The sequence below is a fragment of the Colletotrichum orchidophilum genome (genome assembly GCF_001831195.1).
Source record: "Colletotrichum orchidophilum strain IMI 309357 chromosome Unknown Scaffold_120.1, whole genome shotgun sequence".
NCBI lineage: Eukaryota > Fungi > Ascomycota > Sordariomycetes > Glomerellales > Glomerellaceae > Colletotrichum > Colletotrichum orchidophilum.
In genome coordinates, this window is record NW_019173076.1 from 53,904 (window position 1) to 74,937 (window position 21,034).

Consider the following 21,034-nt stretch of genomic DNA (forward strand, 5'->3'; position numbering starts at 1 on the left):
GAACCTGTCTCATAAATGTAAACTCCATCATGGCCGTCAAGGGGAAAGAAAGAAAAGTGAGACCATCCAAACGCCGTACGGTATGATTTTGCAAAATCTACAACGCGAAAAAGGGAGTAAGCCAGTCAAGAACTCGTCGACTTCCGACACTTTGGCGGCGGACTGAGCGGCGTCGGGCACTCCAAATCTACGGCCTCCTCATTCACGCCGAAATAGTACACATCATCATCCGAATCCCTTTCCGTCAACGCTATGCTCATGTGCCTTCGGATGCTCAAATCCCTGCGCAGCGACACACCGAGACTGCTATCGCTCCGCAGGCTGCTCCTCACGCTGGCCCGTCGCGGGGTGCCACGCTCACGCTCACCCCCTTCGACGCGCCCGCTCTCAACGACAATGACGCCGTGCTCGCTCTCCCTGCGGACCCCGTTCACTTCCACCACCGGCATCGCCACCGCCGCCGTCGCCGTAATCATGGGCGTCGCGGGGGGCACCGGCTCAATCTCGTCGAGGGCGTTTATACTCGAATGGTCGCTCTGTTTCCGCGTCCGTAGCCAGGAAAAGCTCGGGCCGGGCTTCCTCATGCCCGTTTCTGAGGCGCAGCTTATAGATGACGATATCCTCTCGTCGTTGCCGGTCCCAATGTCTGGTCGAACGCGTTGTGGCCCGTCGCTGAAACTCATGTCTTGTCGAAAAATGCCCCCGCCAAACATACCGCCACCGTCATAGTCATCGGAATGCTGTTGTCGCTCCACGAGCGGTCGAAGAGTGGGAATACAGCAGCAAATGACCGCGCATGACAGCTCTACGACGGACCAGAGGATGATGGATATCCCGTCGTACGTCATGTCAACCATTGCAAAGAATCGTGGGAGACAGGCGATCCGAATGACGGATACAGCACATGTTCTGTCGAGCCCGATCCAGGTCAGCACACGTATCTCTCTCTCTGCGGAGGGCAAGAGGGTGGGGGGATTGTTCAAAACTTACAACAACCCTAGAGCAAAACTGATGGCGAGGGCAAGCTTCTGTCCGCGTCCGAGTCGAAGCCGACCGAGCAGCGGCAACGGCAAAACAAAGATGAAGATGTTTGTGAGCAAGTGTATCGCCGCGTTGGCGATCCACCACCCCAACACGCTGACGGGAGAATCCGCCACGGTGCCCTTGAATATCAGGCTATACGTGACGCCCGCCGAGATGAGCAGCGATACGCCGAATAAGACGAGAAATCCGATGCCGGCGTTGCACAGCGTTTCGACCACGGGCAGGGAGAAGCTTCGGCGGTATTGGAGGAGGAAGGCGATCTTGATGGTGACGAAGGCGATGTTATAGATCATGGTGATGAACATGGCCAGCTATTTTTTTTTTGAATTCTCGGTTAGATTTCCGAGAGGAGACTAGAATCTCACATTGGAGCGGGTTACCTTTTGAGCTTTGATGATTGTCTGCACCTGCGTCATCCACACGTGCTTCCCGAGCCCGAATCTGGTGCCTACATCACTCCCGCCCACGTCAGCCCTCGAACTCCCTCTCGATCATATCGCCCTCCTCGCCTGAAGACTCCCATTCTCCATGACTGCAACGAAATCAAAAGAGCCCCAGCTCATACGAAAAAACTTACCCATACACAACATAATCCCGTGGAAAGCCACAGTGACAAACGAGAGCGTAAGCATCGTGTCGTCTGCGCCCCATTTCTTAACGAGACGTGCCCTCACGTAGATCCGGAGCCCCACGAACACAGTCATGACGACTAGCACCGCAATGATGACGCCGAGCATCATGTTCGCGAGGCTCTCGTGTGAGAGGGCTTGCATCTGCGACGTCGGGTCGTCCCCAGCGGTCTCGTTGACAGACACGTTCATGTCTTCTTCCTTTTCTAGACCGGGCCAGATCAAGATTTGAGGTGGGATTCGATGGCCTGTTCTTCTTATTCCGAGACGCGCATCAGGTGTCTGGGTTCCGTCTTTCGGGTGACGGGCGTCCCAGTCGTATCAGTCGGGTGTCTCTCAGTAAGTGTATATGTCGGGCGTCGAGCCTCCCCTCAAACTGTTGTGCAAGATGCCTCGAGTACTTGAGATTTTGAGGCCTGGTATTGCCTTTTCGGACAAAGGTACGATATGATGAAATACCATAAGGTGCGCAAGAGGAAAACGAGATGGATGAATTAGGACAAGGGGAAAAGGAAGAGAGGGAAAGAACCAAGTGAATAGGCCCAGGAAGGGAATCCGGGTTCAAAGAAGGGGAGGCTTACCACATATACGGGGAAAAAGCGCCACGCTTCTGCGTAGCTTAGACTTTGGCGCTTACGAGCCTTTTCACCCCATCACCGGCACGCGTTCGGTAAAAGATGTCTCAGAGGCCGCGTCCCCGGCTGCGCGATGGCCGCTCCGGATCCGGCGAACTGATCTCCACTGGGGCGCGCCCCGCGTTGGATCTGGATCGGGGGCAAGAAAAAAGCCCATGAACTGATGAGGTCCCCTTTCGTGCCCTTGCCCACCCCGGCCCTTCTCAAATCCTCAAATTGCCTCTTCTTTCAAATTTCTTGGGCATGCAAGAGCGTGGTAGATTTCGCCTCTTCCTGAAAGAGGAGCGTGCTCATGGCCGCATCCGAACACCCGAATTTGGATTGGGGGCCGGTGGGCTTTTGCATTGCAGCGAAACGTCCTGGACTTCTTTCATCGATTTAAGATGCCGCGTTCCCCAGCGGTATGTCTCATCCCTTTTCCCTTCATCTCTTCTGGGGGATGTTCTCTACCACGACGACTATCAAGCGTCCTGTGAAGTGGCCAACGAAAAAAGCTCTAGATATGAGCCCGGGCAGTCGGGCTCAATGTGCGATGGACGCCCAAAAAGCTTCCATTGTTTGCAAAAGTCATTGATAGTATCTTGAGGAAGCTACCATGAAAGTCGCACAGGGTGCCTGTCCGTGGATTTGCAGACGTAGTGAGGCGTGACGGTCTCCAACACATGTGGGGAGAGAGAGAAAGGACTAATGGGAGTGATTAATAGGATCCCGGATCCCGGAAATCTGGTCCAATGTCAGCATTCGGGATCGGCAGATCGATCTGTCAAATCAAGCCTCGCCGTGGCACCTCGGATATGATGTAAAGATCTCGGTTACACCAGCTCACAGCACTGATTCTCGTGGCGTTCGTGGCGCTCCCCGCCATTGGTGTCAAAATCTCCTCGGACTAAGCCGGCGCGGGGAATGGACGCAGCTTTCCGGGAAGTGGGCGGCGGGCTTGCTTGAGAAGAAGGCGCCTGGTATAACGTAAACACGGGGATGCTTCTTAGATGGGTAGTAAGAGAACGGCCATGATACATGCAACCGGGCCCGACTTATCTTCTTCCGCCGGCCCCGGACTCCGGAGCGTCTACAAGCTCGGCACGTACTTGTGCACACACTAGACTCTGCCGAGTGTAACGTTTGGCCTCGCAATGCTTGGATTGGTCCACTTCCTATTTGAATACAACAGTTTCAAAGAAACTTGCACCGATAGCAAACGAAGAAGACGCTAGTCCTGACTCGAAGAATAGATGAATCAGCCACAACCTTGCTATCTAACATCTGGCCAAAGGTCCAGAACGACCCAATAGTGAAATGATGGTTCTCGCAGGCCGGACATCTACCCCTTGTTTCGATCCAAGGTAACATATAAGTGAAAGTCGTGCGCATTAAATATGGGTTTGAGTTGGTTTCCGCTTGTCTGACGTTCCGCCTCAGACCCTGGTCGATCAAAGGTCCGAGGAATCCCACACACACCCACTTCGCGGAGAGGCGGCCCGCGCCGGGTTGACCCGTTTTGCAATACTGCTATTCGATAGTGCCCAGACTTTTCAACATCGTGGACGAGTCCTACCATCAAGCTGGAAGGGGTGTTCGTTTCTAGGGCTTTCGAATCCGTAGAGTGAAGATTGCTTCGTCGCCCGAGATATTCAAAGTAGTTCACTCGGTACTGTTGAAAAGCCCTTCGTTTTGAAATGTTTTCCATTCAATTTCGATATCTCCTTATTGTAGAGTTGTTTCTGTTCTTGTCCCGATGCCACGAGAGAAAATGCCACGCTCAAAACGACACCTGTCCCTTTTTTTGTATCATCCAGGAACCAGGTAATTACAGTGAAAGTGAAATCCGGAACCGTTCCTATGCCGCAAAAAGCCACCTGTCGGGGCCATGTATGAAAGAATCTTTTGTTTTTCCGTGCCGTAAATGCTCCTTGACGCAAATCGCTAAACCGCTCCCATCCAAACCCTTTCCGATGCAACTGAGAGTAAGGGAAGAGAGATGAAGAAAAGACTAGACGCAAAAGCAAAAGTGCACCGACGCAGCCCGATTTAGACGTTGTGGTCGCCGTTAATAGTGGTGGTGCCTTCGCTGCTGGGTTTCTTTTCCGCCGTATGGCCAGCCCTCGATGCGACCTTTTCGAGAATAACCTTCTTACGGAATTCAAAGACGGTGTTGTGCTTGGACTTGATGGCCTCGCGGACGCGGTTCTCGGACCGGCCCATCCAGATGTGGTAAGGAGCCATGCTGGCGGGGAACAAGGGCAGATTGTGGGAAGACTCCATGAAACGGTACGGGTCGCTCTTCTCGAATGAGGCAATGATGTCGAGCTCCGAAGCAACTTGTTCGCAGTAGACCTCGAGAGGCAAGTCGTTGACGTCCTCGCCAAAGGGGTTCTCAATTTCGCGGCCGATGAAGAGGATACCGAGAATGATGTAAGACGCGGCGACGGCAGCAGGAATTGTGATCCAGCCGAGCTTGTCAATCAGCTGGAAGGGGAGGAGCATGACGTAAACCCAGGTAATTTGGCTAATAGCAATGGCGTATGCGATGGGAAGAGGGGTGGTCAGAACACGCTCGGTTCCAGTCATGATGTCGTTGAGGAGGGCGACATTGTTGTAGGCAAGGGTCTGTTGCATGGGGACCTTGAGCTGGCCGTCCTCGACCATTTTGTCGACGAGGCAAGAGATATGGCTGAGAATCTCGAGAGGCAGATTTCCGAGGGGGCGGGAGGCCTTCTTGATGGTCTTGCGAGGGTTGCTGGCGGCAAATGAGACACCAAGGTATTCACCAGTCTCCTTGAAGAAGTTCTTCTTCTTCAAGATCATCTTGTCGGGTTCGGCAGCAGTAGCTTCTTGCGCAAAGGTCGTCAGGTGAGAGACAAGGTGCTCAAGGTCCTCGTACTGGGTGTAGGGCTCGAAGCGGAGCTTGTGCTTGAGGGAGACGGTAAAGGCCAGGAGCAGGTTCATGCAGCCGACCTTGCGGAGTAGCGATTGTCTGGGGTCGATGGCGACATTGTCCGTACCGTGAATCCAGAAGACACGGCCAAGACTCTGAGTCGCGAGAATGAGCTGGGCCCAGTAGCGACGACCCTCGGCGTAACGTTCATAGGCGGTAGAATTACGGAAGGAAAGACACAAACCGACGACGAAACCCAGAACGGTCAGCAGGACAGAGTCAACACCCATCGTGGTGCGGTACTTGTCGATGACGGTGATAGCGGCAGACCACAGAGACATCCAGATCAGGGGAACAATCATCTTGGGCAAGATGCTGCCGTGCATTTGCATGAAGAGAGGCCATTTGGAGTGCTTGAGGATGTCGCGAGGGCCGGTGAAGTAGTCGTCAATGTCGATGCTAGTGTTCTTTCTGCTAAACGGGTTGGGGGTCATGGGACCAGTGGGAGACATTGTGTCGCGCACCTCATCCGTGTTGAAGTCGGTCATGCGCGGCCTGATGGTGAAGTCCTGGTGGTGCTGATTGTCGCTGGCGGGATTATGGTTGCTGCCGCCCGTGGGTGCGTGGCCACCTTCTTCGGCCATGATGTGAGGCGTGACTCCGGAGTCGTAGGTTGGGATGTTTATTGTTGGAACTTCGTAGGCCGAGGTGTTGAGGTGTGGCATATCCGGGAGTGGGAGGGAAGAAGGGGGGCGGAAGGGGAGGAGGGCCTATTTGTTGATGGTCCCCAGTTCTAACGTGTCGATCAAAGACGGACCCTGTCCATCAATCGGTAACGATAGCAGCGGGCGGGAGTGAGGGAGGAGCTGTCAAAAAGAGCGTAGTCCGTTAGGAGGTTTTGGCGCGAGAGTGTTTGGTATATGAAGCGTAGCGCTAGAAGGGGTACGAGAGGTCGGAAGAATGGCGAAGAAAGGAGGGGGGACCTTGTGTGAGGTTGGGATAGTGGACGGGAGTTAAGCTCGAAAGGTGCGCTGATGGAGTGGTCGTCGACCAGGGCCAGGAGGTGAGATGGTGTGGCAGGCACGGGTAGCGTACGGTAGGAAGTTGGTGATCAGGGGTAAATTTGTGAAAGCGAGTGTCAGACGAAAAGGAAAAGAACAAGAAGAAGAAGAAGAAGAAGTAGCAGGAGAGACAGGAGGGGGTTGCTAGAGGAATCGTAGCAAAGAGGAATAGATAGACATGAAGAAGGAGGAGGAAATGTAGGAGGAAGAGATGTGAAATAGAGGATGTTTTGTTTGGTACGAGGCGAACAGCAGCCAAGTGAAGAGAAATGTCACCGTCGCGTCTGTGGCCACGGATATTTTGGATTTCTATTTTTTTTTTTTTTTCGCCGTCTCTTTTTCCGTCTGCTCCCACTCATTACCTACTTCTTGGTCCAATGGTTCCTTCCTGTGAGAGTGAGAGAGTATTTGCTCCTGCAGGCCACAGATGCACCCCTTGGCGCCTTTCCTCTTCAGTCCAGACCTTCCCGCTGCCGGATCGTCAAACGGCCAGTGCCTGCCTCGGCTGAGCCAATGGAAGACGCATGTTTCCTCCTGTTCCTGCTCCAGTCATCCCCTAAAAAAAAAAAAAATGTCAAGCGAAGGGAAGGAGCGAGAGACAAGGGTGTGGGGCACTGGGAGCGGCCAGCCCCGGGGAAGTAACCCACTCTTTCTGGTCCAGGTGGGAAGCCAGTGAGAAGAACCGTTGGAAGGAGCCGGGGGGGCGGAGCTGAAACAGGGGCGATGCGGCTCCACTTCACGCTCACAGTGTTAGTGTAACTGTCACTGTAACTGTTGGATCAGACTGGCTGGTCCTTCCTCTTCTCTTTGCAGTGGCATTTGCAGCAGTGACGAGTCTCGCTCTCACATTCTTGAGTCTTGAGGTTTGAGTTTTGAGTCTTGACTGCTACATCAACTCCCAAACGGTCCCAAACGGTCCCAAACGGGATCCTCGTACTCTTTGGCAATCACTACGCAGTTATATCCTGCACCCTGACAATACTGCTCCGGATCTCCGGGCATGCAGTTGAGCAGACTCGAGCTTACCTCACAGTACACTATCCATAGTTGCATCGCAGTTCCTCCACTCTTTCCATCTACCCACTGGGCTGAGCCTGGTCTTTGGACCATCCCGACCGCCATCGACACGTGGAGGCGCCCAAGTTGATCGCTTGATTTCCTTGTTTCTGGCACTTCGCTCATTCGTACAACTCCTTCCGGATGCACGTCCACGGGGGCGAGGGACGCAGAAAATAGCAGCTCTGCCGATGATTGGACGACACCGCACCAGAGAGGGTTCTCCCATGGCCAAGACCATTGACAGCAATTCTTTCCCACTCCACCTTTTCCTCGGCCGGTGATCGAGATTGATTCGCTGTCGACTCATTCCTCGGCCAAGACTCCAAGACGCTGCAATGCAAGGCACAGAGTTGCTCGCCAGCGTCGGGTTACTCTGTACTCCGACGCCTGCAACTCTTGTATACCGGTAGTAAGTCCGTTGCTCCCCTCTCACTCACTCTTTTCCTACGTAAACGTGTGAATACCTACCTAGGTACTTTAGTCACGACTCATTCAACAGCGATGAGGTACGCATCGGCTAACCTCTGCTCCCCGGGCCTTGCTCACCGATGGCTCGTGCCCCTGAAGGACGTTACAGGCGACTGTAATCCCCCGAGGTCCCCGTCCGTCTGTGTGTGTCTTGGAGACCTCACTTTGAAAGTTGAAGCCCTGAGTGCCCGATGGCCAGGCCCGGTCTACGTGCAGGGCACCGGACGTGCATCCGTACAAATATTGCTTGTATCCGTATGGATATACGAACGATGGGATGCGAGACGAAGATCCTTCTGTTTCCAGGCCTCCCTCCCGTCTGGAGCCGCGCCACGGGTGCCCCGCAAACAGGCGCTGGGATATTCAGGCCTTGGCAGACGAGGCGAGACGAGGCGAGCCAGGCGCCATTTCTTGTTCATTTCGAAATTCGTGCCAATCTCGCCAGCACATTTCCAGCCATCATCACCGACATGACACTGGGTCTTGGCGGAGTCCCCTTAATAGTCTGAAGTTGGCACGCCTGGCATCCGATGTCTGACACTGAAGCTCAAGCCGCGCCCGCTGCTCGTGTGGCTGCCATCCCGCTGCACCGTCAGCAAGTCATTGACGACTTGCCGCGTAGGCATCTATCTGTTCTGGCGAATCCTCAATTGACAGCTCTTACTGTTGCGGCAGCCGGCAGTCTCAGCAGCTTGCGGCAACAACATCCCGGGATGTCTACTGTGCCGGGGCGCCTCGTAGGGGTTTAGTCGCGAGCGGCTGTGAGCGGCGTGGTGTCAACCGGCCGGCAGTTTTTGCGGCTTGCCTTGACAATGCGCTCAGACGCGCACCCGGCAACATTTATTTTAGGGGACGCGGGTTTCGTTCGGACGGCATGGATCTGCCTGCCGCCGTCTAACCCACATGCCGCCGCCGTCCAATGTTTCCGTGGACCGAATTTTTTCATTTGGCAGAGGTTCATCATCACGGTCCACTCTTGTCCATCACGTCTCCCCTTCACTTCTCGTCATGAAGTTGTATTGCTTGTTTATACTTGATTCATGGTGGTGCCAAGAACCCATCTCCACCCCCTGCATTTCACACTTCACTCACGCACCAATTTCGCAGCGACACCAGTAATTACAGCCACTCGAGCATCCGTAATATACCGTCTATGCAACCCATCCCTCTCTGTGCGTAATGAAGCAGAATAATAGACGAAAACCTACGTACATGCTCAGGATGACTCGCCATCTTGACCTCGGCCAATGACCCAGAAATTGCAGAATGAAATTGTCCGTTTCTCCATTCTTTTTTCCTCGTTACAAGTTGCGAGTCCCCTCTTTGCGGTGGCGAAGCTTCCTTGGCAAAGTGGAGAAGCGAAATGGCTGTACTTTTGTACCCTTAGAGGGGAAAAAAAGACGGAGGGAAATGTGAGAAAACGGGGGGAAAGCTCACGGCAGAAGAAACGGCTCCATCCGATTCCATTTTGGGAGAATCTATTCGCAGGTAGCTCCCGTTGAGTGGAGACTTCCCCGGCCACATTTCCATTTGCGGTGGGTTCTTCTCCGTATCGTTGGCCTTGCGGCCTCAATAGGAGAAAGCTTGACCGTCTCGCAGACGGGGGGCCTCCATAACGATAATCGAGCTCCGGTTTTGCGGTCGTCCCTGGACTGACGACAGTCGCCGGGTTCGCTTCTGTTGGGCGTATCCTCCCTTTGCCTCTCCAACACTCTTTTGACGGCGTCAAATGGTCTAATAATACTGCAGCAATGCAGGCACGCCTTAGTTGGGACGGCTGCACTAGGGCTGACATGAAATCTGCAGTCCAATAGGCAGCAAGATTCCTCCCGGAGCTAGGATAACTCGTTTAGCCGCAGCCTCAAGCCTCTGCATCATTGTCGGTCCCCCGTCCGAGCTTATTGGTGCCCGTTGCTAAACTAGACTTCGCGCAAAAGAGTTCGGTCCTCCTGTCCGCTTTGTCACAATGAGCCGATGCCGGGACGGCCTGCGCTCTTCTCGGGCTGCAAGCTTCGGCCTCAATTGTGGCACCTGTTCTGCCATTGTTCGACCTCATCCAAGATACGGCCGGGCGGCGGCGGTCCGATGCTACGAGCGCGCGGCGCAAAGCTACCGAGTGGACGGACATAGAGCATGTTCACGGAAAGTGGGGGATTAGGTACTCGGCACGAATACATACAACCTCTTTTTTATTTCCGTCTTGACGTTGGCTGTCGTCGGCATACAAATAGATCAGCCATCTTCGTCATCTTTTTATTTTTCACAACACCACCGTCATCGCCGGCTGCTTGTCGGATGACAAAGCACATACGGTTTAGGTGTGTCGAGGCATTTTCGGGTGGCGTTCCGATGCTCAGCCAGGCTCCCTCCGGCTTCTATTGCGCCACGGCCGACGGCGGGCCCACCCGACGCCCCCCGCGCCGCCCGAACCTAAATTGCCGGAAAGCACGACCGAGGGACACTCTTATGCTACTTTAGGTCAACAATTGACAATGGGGGGCCGGCTATAGAGTAGACGACTGCGAACTTGGAACCCAGCAGAGTTGCGATCCTTGGAGTTCAAATGCTTCCAGGAAGAGGTGTCAAAATCGGCGCAGCTGCTACGGCTGCCACTGCGGGAGCGGAAGGGCCGGCATCGATTCAGCCACGATCAACAAGCAGGTTTCACGCCGACCCAGTGAAATTCTTGGCAACGCAACTCTCGCCGCTGCGCGGTTCCATGATTCCCGCTTAGTAACAGCAGTCTTTGGGTCGTTAATAGTACAGCCTGATTATCCGTAGCGTCAACGAGAAATATTGTCTGGATTTTGTCAGTGAGGTAGAGATGCAAAGATCCTTACGGATCTCTGAAATGTCAATCCCGTTTGTGTACCGTGACCTTCAATTTTGGCGAGTACTTTTTCAGTTGCGTGTCAATACCACCAGTCAATATTACCTTGCTACCCAACTCGAGCACACTCCCAAGTATCCTTGAGAAGTAGCAATGTTGCAACTCTTATAGTGCGGTTGAAATGTGGACAAAGAACTGGATCACTATGCGGGAGCAACGGAAAGACTCGAGAAGAGTTGTGTCTCAAAAAGAAAGTGTTCGATTTTGTAACGAGTGTATGTAGTGAGCTATCCATTACGCGGGTCCAAAGTATATAGTACATGATTATGGCTCCCAAATCCGCCCAATCATGGTAAAAGTACAAGATTTCCTAAACCAAGATTTCAAAAGAAGGGGAAGAAATCAGCCCAATGTGTCTAGGGGTCAAACAAAACATGCGACCGGCGGCCCCGGATACAAGCAAACGCCACGCCAGATTAGCAGTCGGCGCTGTCATAGGGAGCCAGCGTAATGGCCTGGTTGTTGTTGGTAAACTGGCGGCCCTCGGTCGCGATGCGGAGGACCGAGTCGGCCGAGTTGCGGTTGTAAAAGAAGCGCGAGTACGAGTTCTGGTTGACGCCGTCGTCGCCGGAGGCGGTGCAGTTGAGGGGCACGCCGACGAGGAGGGACTGGCCGTTTGTGGCGCAGACGAGGGGCGCGAGCTTGCGGACGAGGGTCTGGCGGTAGGTGAAGCCGTTGACGGGACGGTTGTCGTCTGCGTAGGGGGCGGGGACGGCGACGAGCTCGCCGTTCGTCTGGAAGAGTTGGCCGGTGGAGAGGTTGAGGTCAAAGAGGGTCGCTTGGGTGCCGGCTGGCTTGATGGTGAAGCGGTTGGAGCCGAGGGTGACGACGGAGCCGGGGACGGGGCCGGTGGCGACCTTGAGGCAGAGGTTGCGGACGATGACGTCTGTTGAGGTGGGTGTTGCTGAGGAGGAGGTTGAGGAGGAGGTTGTTGTTGTGAGGGTGCTTGTGACGAAGGTGCTGCTGCTGCTGGCGGCGGCGGAGGAGGACGAGGAGGAAGAGGCAGTGCTGGAGATGTCCGATGTGGAGGTGCCCGACGAGGATGTCTCGGAGGCGGAGGTTGAGGAGGAGCTCACGTCGGCGGTGGTGGTTGAGACGAGGGTAGAGGTGGAGCTGATGATGCTAATGGTGATGGTCGGGTTGTCGGTGAGGGTGGTGCTGTTGGGGAAGAAGGTAGGGCCGACGGAGGAGGTGATGGAGGTGAGGGTCGAGGACTCGACGGCGGTCGAATTCGGGAAGAGGCTCGACGTGGGGAACAGGGTCGAGGTCTCGGTGCCCGAGGTGATGACGGTCAGGGTGGCGTTGGGGGCCAAGGTGGAGGTGGAGACGGCCGACGTCTCGGTGGAGGAGATGTTCGGGAAGAAGGAGGATGTGGATGTAAGTGTCGTGGAAGGTTCCGAGATGGTCAGCGTCGTGGTGTTGGGGAAGAGCGTCGAGGAAGAAACGGCTGACGACTCGGTGGATGTGGTATTAGGGAAGAGGGTCGAGGAGGAGACGGCTGAAGACTCAGTAGAGGTGACGTTGGGGAAGAAAGTCGAAGTGGATGTGAGAGTCGTAGAGGGTTCCGAGATGGTCAACGTCGTGGTGTTGGGGAAGAGAGTCGAGGACGAAACGGCTGACGACTCGGTGGATGTGGTATTAGGGAAGAAAGTCGAGATGGACGTGAGAGTCGTGGAGGGTTCCAAGATGGTCAACGTCGTGGAGTTGGGGAAGAGAGTCGAGGACGGGAAGGCAGACGACTCGGTGGAGGTAACGTTGGGGAAGGGAGTAGACGAAGGGAAGGCGGAAGACGACTCGGTAGAAGTCACATTAGGGAAGAAGCTAGAGATAAAGGTGGAAGAGGAAGAAGACTCGGGGATGGTCGCCGAGGTGGTGTTGGGGAACAGAGTCGAAGACGGGAACGCAGAGGACTCGGTCGACGTCACGTTGGGGAAGAGAGTGGACGAAGGGAACGCAGAGGACCCGCTGCTGGAGGCGATGGTCGTGCTGTTGGGGAAGAAAGTAGGCGAGACGGAGGCGGTCTCGGAGGTGGAGTTCGGGAAGAGGGTGGTCGAGGGGAAGACGGTCGAGGTCTCGCTGCTGGACGTGATGGTGACGTTGGGGAAGCCGCTGCTGGTCGGGAAGACGCTGCTCGACTCGCTCTCCACGGACGAGGTGGTCGTGTTGGGGAAGACGGTGGTGGAGGCGAAGCTCGACGTGATGGTGGTCGACTCGGAGGTGATTGTGGTGTTGGGGAAGAAGGTCGACGTGATGGAGGACTCACTAGGGATCGAGGTGGATCCGGAGGAAGTGGTGTTGGGAAAAATAGTAGAAGTGAAGGTGGAAGAGGTTTCCGAAATAGTAGAGATTATGGTAGAGTTGGGGAAGAAAGTCGAAGAGGGAGCGGACGAGCTGGCCTCGGTGCTGGTGCTGTCAAAGATGGTAGAGCCGGTAGAGGAGGACTCGGCTTCGGATGTGGTGGACGAGGGTCCAATGGTAATAGTAGTGTTGAAAATAGGGGGCAGCGAGGTGGTGCGGGTAACGAAGGTGGTGAAGGTAGCGTTGTTAAAGAAAGTACCAGTCACAGAGGTGGTCTCCTCGATCACTTCCGTGGAGGTGCTGCCGACGGAGGTCGTGGCGGTCACCGATGCGAGGGCCGTGGACGTGGCAACGACGGTCTCGACGGCGGTGGAGGTCGTCGTGGTCGTGGACAGCGCAGTGGATCCCGGGGTGCCACTGCCGGAGACGGTGATGGTCACGATGGAGGTGGACAGGATCGTGGCCGGGACCGAGACGGTTGTTGTGGCAGTGGCCACGGCGGAGGTCACCGTGTTTGGCGTGACGCCGAGGCACGAGCAGGCCGAGGCGTAGCGGGCGACGGAGCTGCAGGCCGAAGCATAGGCCGGGAAGGTGCTTCCGGAGATTGCGGTCGTAGCGGCCTGGCGTTTCTTGAGAGCGAGGGTCTCGAAGATGGTCTGGGTCTCGGTGGCGACGGTGGTGATCTCGGTGGTGCCAAAGGTGAAGGTCCGGGTGGAGGAGACGACTACGGTGGTGGGGACGACGACGACCTCGGTCGCGACGGTTGTGGTCTGCGTGATTCCGACGAGGGAAGTGGCGGTGGACGAGGCCAACTCGGTCTCGACGATGAGGCTGGTCTCGATGGGACCGGCACCGCCGCCAGAGGTGAGGGTCACCGTGGAGGTGAAGACTCCACTGGTCGGGATGGTTACTGTCTCGGTGGTCGTCCTGCGAGGGTGTTAGTCCATCTGAAGGAAGGGCAGTAGAGGAGATGGGAGGCTCGTAATAGAGGCACTTACGTGGCACCGGGGTAGACGGTCACCTGCAGGAACCGAGAGCAGTCGGCTGTACCGCTTCGGGTGGTGAAGGCACTGGCCGCGATGGCTACACGTGGGGATGTAAGTCAGCCAATGTGGTCCTCCTGGCGTAGAAACTTCCCCGAGGCAGGGACGGATGATCACACTCACCTCTCAGGCAGTTGTCCCTGTTACATTGAGCAGCGCTCAACCCAAAGAGGGTGGCCAGCACGGCGGAGGTGGAAGGTTTCATGGCTGTACTGGGGGGGTTCAACTGGACCTCTTGAAGACTGGCGACCCTTGACCTTCGAAAAGAGCAAAGAGTGATTGTCTGGAGCTTGTCGATGGGAAGAGATGCTGGAGATGACTGCGCTGGTGTGGAGATGAAAGAAACCCTAGAGAAACGGGCCTGGAAACCTCAAAGTCTTATACACCCGGAGGCATCTCCAGAAAAGGCACCGACTACGAGAAACAACCAAAGAGAACTCGGGATAGGAAAAAGCACCGGCCTCGGCGACTTCCCTTCCAGCACCAAGGGATGGTGGGGGTGAGAGAGCCAACAGTCGGCCACCAATATCGCGTCTTTTCTGGGTCTTAGACTCCTTCTTCCCTTGGTTCATCTCGCGATTGCCTCAGTAATAGTGCTGCCATGCGGCTTCTCCATCATAGACTCGCGCAGCCGCAGGCCAACGCCGTCGTTGCTTTCTTTGGCCCATCGAGACATAAGCAATCTGAGAAGTATCCGCATCCCTGTCTGGCCATGTCCGTTGGAGACGAGACCAACCTTGCGGACACTAGCGAATATGGCTTGACTAGTACCAGCGTCGTGCCAAGTGCTTGCTCGCGGGCGGGTGATGAGATCGCCGCTACGCCTTCGCAGAAACCCGTCTCCTCAGCCTTGGAACAGCTCTGGGGGCTATGGGCCTGGTAGGGCTTCATGCCTCATGGCTCGTACACATGCCAAAAAAGTAGCTAAGCTTGCTTGATGAGAGGATGTTCCCTAGGATCCGTGGATCCCTGCGGCCCTGCTGGAAACCTCACTAGCCACTTGGCTCTGGTGGGTGGTGTGCTTCAGATTGACTGCGCTGCAAGGAACCCGTTCGGCTTGCTGCAAGGGCCAAATGATTTGTCTGTCCGAGATGCAGACATCGAACCATGGCACACAATTGGTGGGCGCTTGGCAAGGGAAGCTCAAGAACCGCGCAAGAAAGGGAGAGACCGTGAAAGAGGCCCCCTCCTCTCGTGGCTCCCCAGCCGCGGGGAGACACGCACACGTTAGAGAGAAGCAGGTTTTGTGGGATTGGCCCATGGAGGGGCGGAACTTGGGCTCAGGAAGCCGAAGAAAAAGAAAGTCTCCTCAATCTAGAAGACCTGCGCTGCTGCAGGTCCCAATGGAATTTGCGGAAAAGAAAGCGTTCTTTCGCGCGAGAGAGTGGGCAGTCCTAGTAGACTAAAAGTCCGCTTCCTGCATGTCCGAGTCACATTTTGATGAAGTCTTCAGAAAAACCCTGCATCAAGATGCAAACGAGAAACAAGCGCGCCACGGCTCTGAATCTGGATGTTCGTCCCATCTTTGGTTGAGCTGAGGTGAAGTTGTCAGAATCGTGAGACCGCATGGGAAAAATTGGCTCGGCTTTTGTCGTCTCCCTGCAAGATATGTGTCGCAGAGCCTCAAAAGCGGGCTCTTTCGTGCCGGACGAACCCAGGATCATGGTAGATGACGTGCCAGTCGGTGCGCCGCCCAATCCTTCCCTTGTATTTCGACGACTGAGACGGACTCCAGATTACCGGGAGTGTGGGCTGTGGAGATGGGAATGTTCTGCCCCCCCGATTTCTCATACCGTTCGTCGTCCGCTTGCAACTTTTCCTTAATGCCAAGGTCGTTTCGAATTCTCTACGTCAAAAGCTGAGGTTGTTAAGATTCTCGGTGTGGATGATGGCTTCGAACTCGAGCAAAACACGCCGTCAAAGCACCCGCTGCCCCCGCCCGGCCGAACTTTACTTGTGTCTGGATCCATCACTACCGTTCAGCTCGTGGAGGCCTTGTCTCGCTCAAGCTCACCAGAAAATAACACGAGGGATGACTCCATGTCATCATCGCCGTGGCTCCGCGCGAGACATGTATGGGTATCGCGCACAGGCTAGACCGTGAACGTGCCAGTAGTCTCACCCGCGTCCCGCCGCCGGTAGGCAAGACCCGCTGCCCGCCAGGTGCGCGCCCATATCCACATCAGCTTGCGATGGACTCCCATAAGTGCGAAAGCTTGTGTGAGATGCCAGAGTCAAAGTGACAAGTCGGCTGTTTGGTGCCATGCTTGGCGGATCAATATCGCCACGCGCGCCGAGACAGGCCCACGATACGAAGGGCTAAGAACATGGCATCGAATTTGCGATGAACTAGGCCCATGTAGATCTTGAGTCTATTCGGCGGGTACGTCAAAGCATCTCCCATTGTCCTCTTTAGGCAATTTCCCGATGCCCTGGCTAGCTGATGTGGAAAAAAGCTGAAAGCTCAACGACTCACAATTGCTGGGTCAATTATTGCCAGAAAGCGAAAGCTTCCAGTCACCGTACCGGGAAAAAGCGAGCTTATCGACATGAATGCCGTCCCTTGGAAAAATCCAGTTGCCTCTGGAGGCTGGTCGGGAGCTCGTGTATCGAGGGGACATCTGACCGATCTGCAATATTCCCATTTATCTCAACGGTCTTGGATCTGTAACGGCACCATATAGTTAGTGAGCAGTTGAAAAACACCTATAGGATCCAGTCGCCCTATGTACGACGGTGCGAGGTAGTTTTCCAAGGGAGACGATGTCTCTGGTGACGCGATCCAACTGCCGCATTCCACGGGACCTCTTGCCGCAACCACACTAACTCGCGAGGTTTTCAAGATTCCTCCTCCGGATAGCCCTGTTCGCAGTTCTAACCGCCAACATCGAGATGGAAAGTCGCCAATGACGACAAGTTTCGATGCATGGCGAAGCGGTGAAAGCATCAAAATTCCCCTTGCTTTCAAGGTTATATTCTTGTGGTGACTTCCCTGGCCCTAAAAGCCCGATTCACATCGGCCAGGCTAGTCATAGTGTCATCATTGACTCAACCCGGGCCCACAAAACAGAGGGATGATCTACTGCGACACTGAGTGGAATGTTGGAGTTTATCGATGCCAGCGGTTTAAGTCTCGGAGTATGGATGTGGTCTTCAAAGCAGAACATTGGTAACATGAAACTATCCACATTTACAGAAAAGGTGCATAGTCGTGACTCACTTACTTCATGTTGCCCATCGATCAATGTGCTTTTTCTTAAAAGTCATATGCTTAAGTCCAAGGTAGGACACCAATGTTACTGACATGTCCCTCAAATGAAGCACAAATGCTAGTCCACCGTGACCTCTCACACGCTTTGTTCCCCATCGAACAACGTTGATACCTTTCCTGCTTTGCTTTGGTCATTGGATACTGGATTATTAGCCTCCTTTTGTACAGGGAGTCCACCCATGACGGAACGATGAGTTCCATGCCTTGAGTAACATATTGGGAGTGGGAAAATGCTGCTGACAGTGGGTACTTCTCGCTGTTGTGTTATGTCCAGTCGATTTGTTGAAGCTTCAAGTTCCCTTAGACATGTGATTTGATGCCTTGAATATATAGATAGAGACCAAGGTGCTCTAGGTAACTGATGGTTTTTGTTGAATCATGATCAGGATGTCTTTTAACCTACTTTATTCTTTGCCTAAAACAGTTACTTCTCGGTGACGAGTCACCCGATTCTATGATGGTGCAAGAAGTCTGTGGAATGGCACCTTTCTGTGGCCGATTGTCATTCATCGTCACATAGTAATTCTCGCTTCTAGAGTTTCAGTCTAGCCGCCTCTGATTTCACGATAGCCGGCACCTCATCTTCAAGACTCTTCTCCTGTGGCTTCCATCCGAGAATCTTCTTAGCTCGCAAGGCGGCAGCTCTGGAGTTCAAGCCCCAGCTAGCTGCCTCGAATCCAGCAGATGACTTGACGGCCTCTTCGTACGACAGCTCCCGAACCTCAGGCTCTCCTCCCTTGATAAAGCCCTGCTCGAAGGCCGTTCTCCCAACCAGCACCGCCAAATCGCCCCAAGCATGCTCGCCATTCTCTGTGAGAAAGTACCCATTAGCTCCCCAGATCTCCTTGTCGTCTTTTCGAGATGGATCCAGCGCGGCCTCGACCAGCAACTCGAATACCACGCTGAGGTCGTGAATGTGAATGTTGTTCCACCGAGCAAGCCCCTTGCCGATGCGGGGACTATATCCTTCCTTCAGCACAAAAGTGGCTAGCTCGTAGACCTGCCTACCTCTGCCCGACACTGGGCCTCGCCCTTGGCCGTAGATTGTGGGCGGGCAGACGATGGCAGTTTTGACAGAATCGGCGTGCTTCTTGCCGGTCTCGAGAACGATCTCGTCCACGTTGCGGTGGAAGGCGGCGGCTGGCAAATTGACGAGCTCGTCGACACCACCGTAGTCGTTGAAGACCTTGTCGTCGTGCTCGCCAAACGTCTTCTTGACTTCCGATTCAAAGTAGGTCAGGATGCCGGTGCCGCCCGTGTGCAACCAGAATCCTGGACGGGACGGTGAGTGGCCTGCCACAAGACCCTTTGCGATGGCTTTGGCTGCACCTGCGTGGTCCGATGAGTCGGCGGTGTCTGGGTAAGGTGACTATGTGTTAGTGGAGCAGATACTGGAATGCGCCTAGGGAGCAGACGACGCAACTCACGGATTACGATATCAGCCCATGCTGCCTCGCGCTCCAGGGTCTGTGAATCATCGAGCCCTCCGATCACAACCCTGGCTTTCGGGAACTTTCCAAGCACCTTGTTCGCCCTCTCTCGAGTTCGAATGAGGAGGGCATACTCGAAGTCGGGGTGCTTCTGGTATAGCTGATGGAGGGCGTCGCCGCCAATGTAGCCGGTGGCTCCTGTGAGAAAGATCTTGGCAGGCATGATGGCAGCTGGTATCGTAAGAAGAAGAATTGGTCTGGAGAGTTGGCTTTCCTGAATCTCGAAAGACGCTGCGATTCTTAATATTGTTGGTGTGGTTGACGTGTGACTAACGAAGCTACTTTCATCAAGTTCTATGACGTCTGCGTACCTTGATTTCTACTCGTGAGTAAAGCGGTCCCCGGAAATTTATTTAGCCACCGAGGGGCACGGGAAGTGGTTTCCGCCCTCTTTTCATCCCCACTTGAGCTGTCGAGAAGCCATCAAATGGGCTTTTGTCTCTTCAAAAGGTAATTTTGAGTGTTTCGTGAGGCACCGCCCGTTGAATTAAGCTTATTTCTTTCTCATTGCACATGAATTAGTTCTAGTTTTGTCAAGAGAGCCGTGCGATCGAATTAAGGCTACCCATGGAGGTGGGGTTTCTATTGCATTTGCCCCTCACTTTACATTCCAGGTGGTCCCACATTCGCTAGACTCCAAGATGAAGCTGGTAATTACATGTAATCACGAGCCTGATGGAGCTCAAATTTCAAAGGACCTGTAAATGAGTTGGCCGCCGGTAGAATATCGTGCATGAACAGTGCGTTTCCTTGTAGCAGAGTACTAGCTGATGGGCTGATGGATGCCCCCAATATTGAATGGCATACGGTCTAAGCTTCTGCGTTTGTCTACGTACAGGAATCGCTCAGGGACGACACATCTGTCTGTTCAAAAGGAAGACATCCAGATGGGGTTGTAGGCTTTCGCACTCTCCTGACTGGCAGATCCCTGCACCGCAAAAGTCTGCGTATCTTCCACAGCGACCGTAGATGCTGCAGCAAGTTCCCTGCTTTCCAGCACACTTGCGATTCCCATTTGCGTATCCGCATGTGCCATCGGTCGTATATACTTTGTGACCCCAGCAAACGCCCTCCCAGCAGGTTCCAGGAGCGCAGTCTATGCTGAAAGATGGGAACATGGGTCAGTGTCGTGAACTTCTGGCGAAAAACATATATTATGCATAGATGGAATCGGGGCATATTTCACTTACTCTCTCTTTCCGCACCTCCAAGTTTCCGAATTGCAGCATTGCCCGTTTGTTCCGATGCAGGTAACCCCCGGGCGCGACGGGCCACAAATGCCATCCCACGCCCGCTTCGGTTCGACGACTAAAGTGTAGGCAGCGTCATCAGTTCCCGAAATAATTAGTGCTGCCAACAATCTGAATGTACCTACATCCAGCAGTGCAGTACTCGGCGCACGGAAGTATGTTTTTGCAGTCGCGGTCTAGAGACGGGTTGAGAAGGAAGAACTTTTCAAGTGTAATCGAGTAAAAGTCTGCGAGCTTCTGACAGGTCTCCGGGCCAACATTTTCACGCGTTCTACCGGTGTCGCGGCAGTTGATCTCTCCGGGTTGTGTGTCAGCACCTCTGATCCCATGAACTGTTGTGTGAGTTGGACATGCGCGCGATATCGTGGCAGCAGGACGGCCGGGGGTTGTAGGATCCGCCCAAGTGTGGGGCTTACACTTTCCAGTGGTAGCGATAACAGAGGGTATGGGAGTGACTGCAGTCACCAAGGTTGCAAAGAACAGGATGACAGTACATGTGCTTGTGAAAGCACTCTCGGCCTTGGGATATTTCATGGTTGTCGGTGTAAGGTGGGTTTGGTAAAAGGGAAACAAGATGACAACTCTGCTCCGAGAGATTTTTCATCACTCTCACACCGACCCTAGATACTTGAACCTTGCCATAAGACTAAAGGGCTTTTGGTGAAATAGCGCAGCTGTGCCGCACAGAGAGGGGTGAAAATTCTCAGTCGCCATGGCAACAGTAGGCAGCAATTCTACGCTCCAGTCAAATCATGCAATGTTAGAAGAAGGGCCTGAAAATTGATTGATGTCACCAAGAGGTTTAAATCTCTTTTCAACTACCTACGCCAAGACGAGGAGGACCCAATCCATTGGTAGCGAGCCAATAGGAAAGAGCTGTTGGCTTTCAGAGATCATGCAGAACAATTGAGCTTCAGTCCGCGAAATCCAGTCCGGGATTTGTCCGATGTTATACTGCTAGCTGGTGGACGAGACCGAAGAGGAAACCGATGAGCGGGAAGCGTTCAACTGACACGTGAAC

At 54.3% G+C, this 21,034-nt stretch overlaps 6 protein-coding genes across 6 annotated transcripts; 1 reads left to right on the forward strand and 5 right to left on the reverse strand.

Moving 5' to 3' along the window:
- Positions 1–125: 125 nt before the first annotated feature.
- CORC01_11278 (uncharacterized protein) lies at positions 126–1,865 on the reverse strand (the record flags this gene model as incomplete). Its single annotated transcript, XM_022622904.1, has 4 exons — positions 126–909; positions 991–1,355; positions 1,425–1,492; positions 1,622–1,865. 4 exons carry the CDS (start codon positions 1,863–1,865, stop codon positions 126–128), a joined length of 1,461 nt encoding a protein of 486 aa, XP_022470578.1.
- Positions 1,866–4,336: 2,471 nt separating this feature from the next.
- Positions 4,337–5,908, reverse strand: CORC01_11279 (uncharacterized protein; the record flags this gene model as incomplete). Its single annotated transcript, XM_022622905.1, has 1 exon — positions 4,337–5,908. One exon carries the CDS (start codon positions 5,906–5,908, stop codon positions 4,337–4,339), a length of 1,572 nt encoding a protein of 523 aa, XP_022470579.1.
- Positions 5,909–7,574: 1,666 nt separating this feature from the next.
- Positions 7,575–8,245, forward strand: CORC01_11280 (uncharacterized protein; the record flags this gene model as incomplete). The annotated part of the gene is made up of 2 exons (XM_022622906.1): positions 7,575–7,653; positions 7,785–8,245. Coding segments are annotated over 2 exons (540 nt in total), but the record flags the coding sequence as incomplete, so codon positions are not given.
- Positions 8,246–11,077: 2,832 nt separating this feature from the next.
- Positions 11,078–14,207, reverse strand: CORC01_11281 (uncharacterized protein; the record flags this gene model as incomplete). The annotated part of the gene is made up of 3 exons (XM_022622907.1): positions 11,078–13,886; positions 13,958–14,042; positions 14,126–14,207. The coding sequence occupies 3 exons, from the start codon at positions 14,205–14,207 to the stop codon at positions 11,078–11,080; spliced, it is 2,976 nt and encodes a 991-aa protein (XP_022470581.1).
- Positions 14,208–17,805: 3,598 nt separating this feature from the next.
- On the reverse strand, positions 17,806–18,926 carry CORC01_11282 (uncharacterized protein; the record flags this gene model as incomplete). Its single annotated transcript, XM_022622908.1, has 2 exons — positions 17,806–18,629; positions 18,701–18,926. 2 exons carry the CDS (start codon positions 18,924–18,926, stop codon positions 17,806–17,808), a joined length of 1,050 nt encoding a protein of 349 aa, XP_022470582.1.
- Positions 18,927–19,608: 682 nt separating this feature from the next.
- CORC01_11283 (uncharacterized protein) lies at positions 19,609–20,047 on the reverse strand (the record flags this gene model as incomplete). Its single annotated transcript, XM_022622909.1, has 2 exons — positions 19,609–19,859; positions 19,954–20,047. The coding sequence occupies 2 exons, from the start codon at positions 20,045–20,047 to the stop codon at positions 19,609–19,611; spliced, it is 345 nt and encodes a 114-aa protein (XP_022470583.1).
- Between the last annotated feature and the right edge of the window lie 987 nt (positions 20,048–21,034).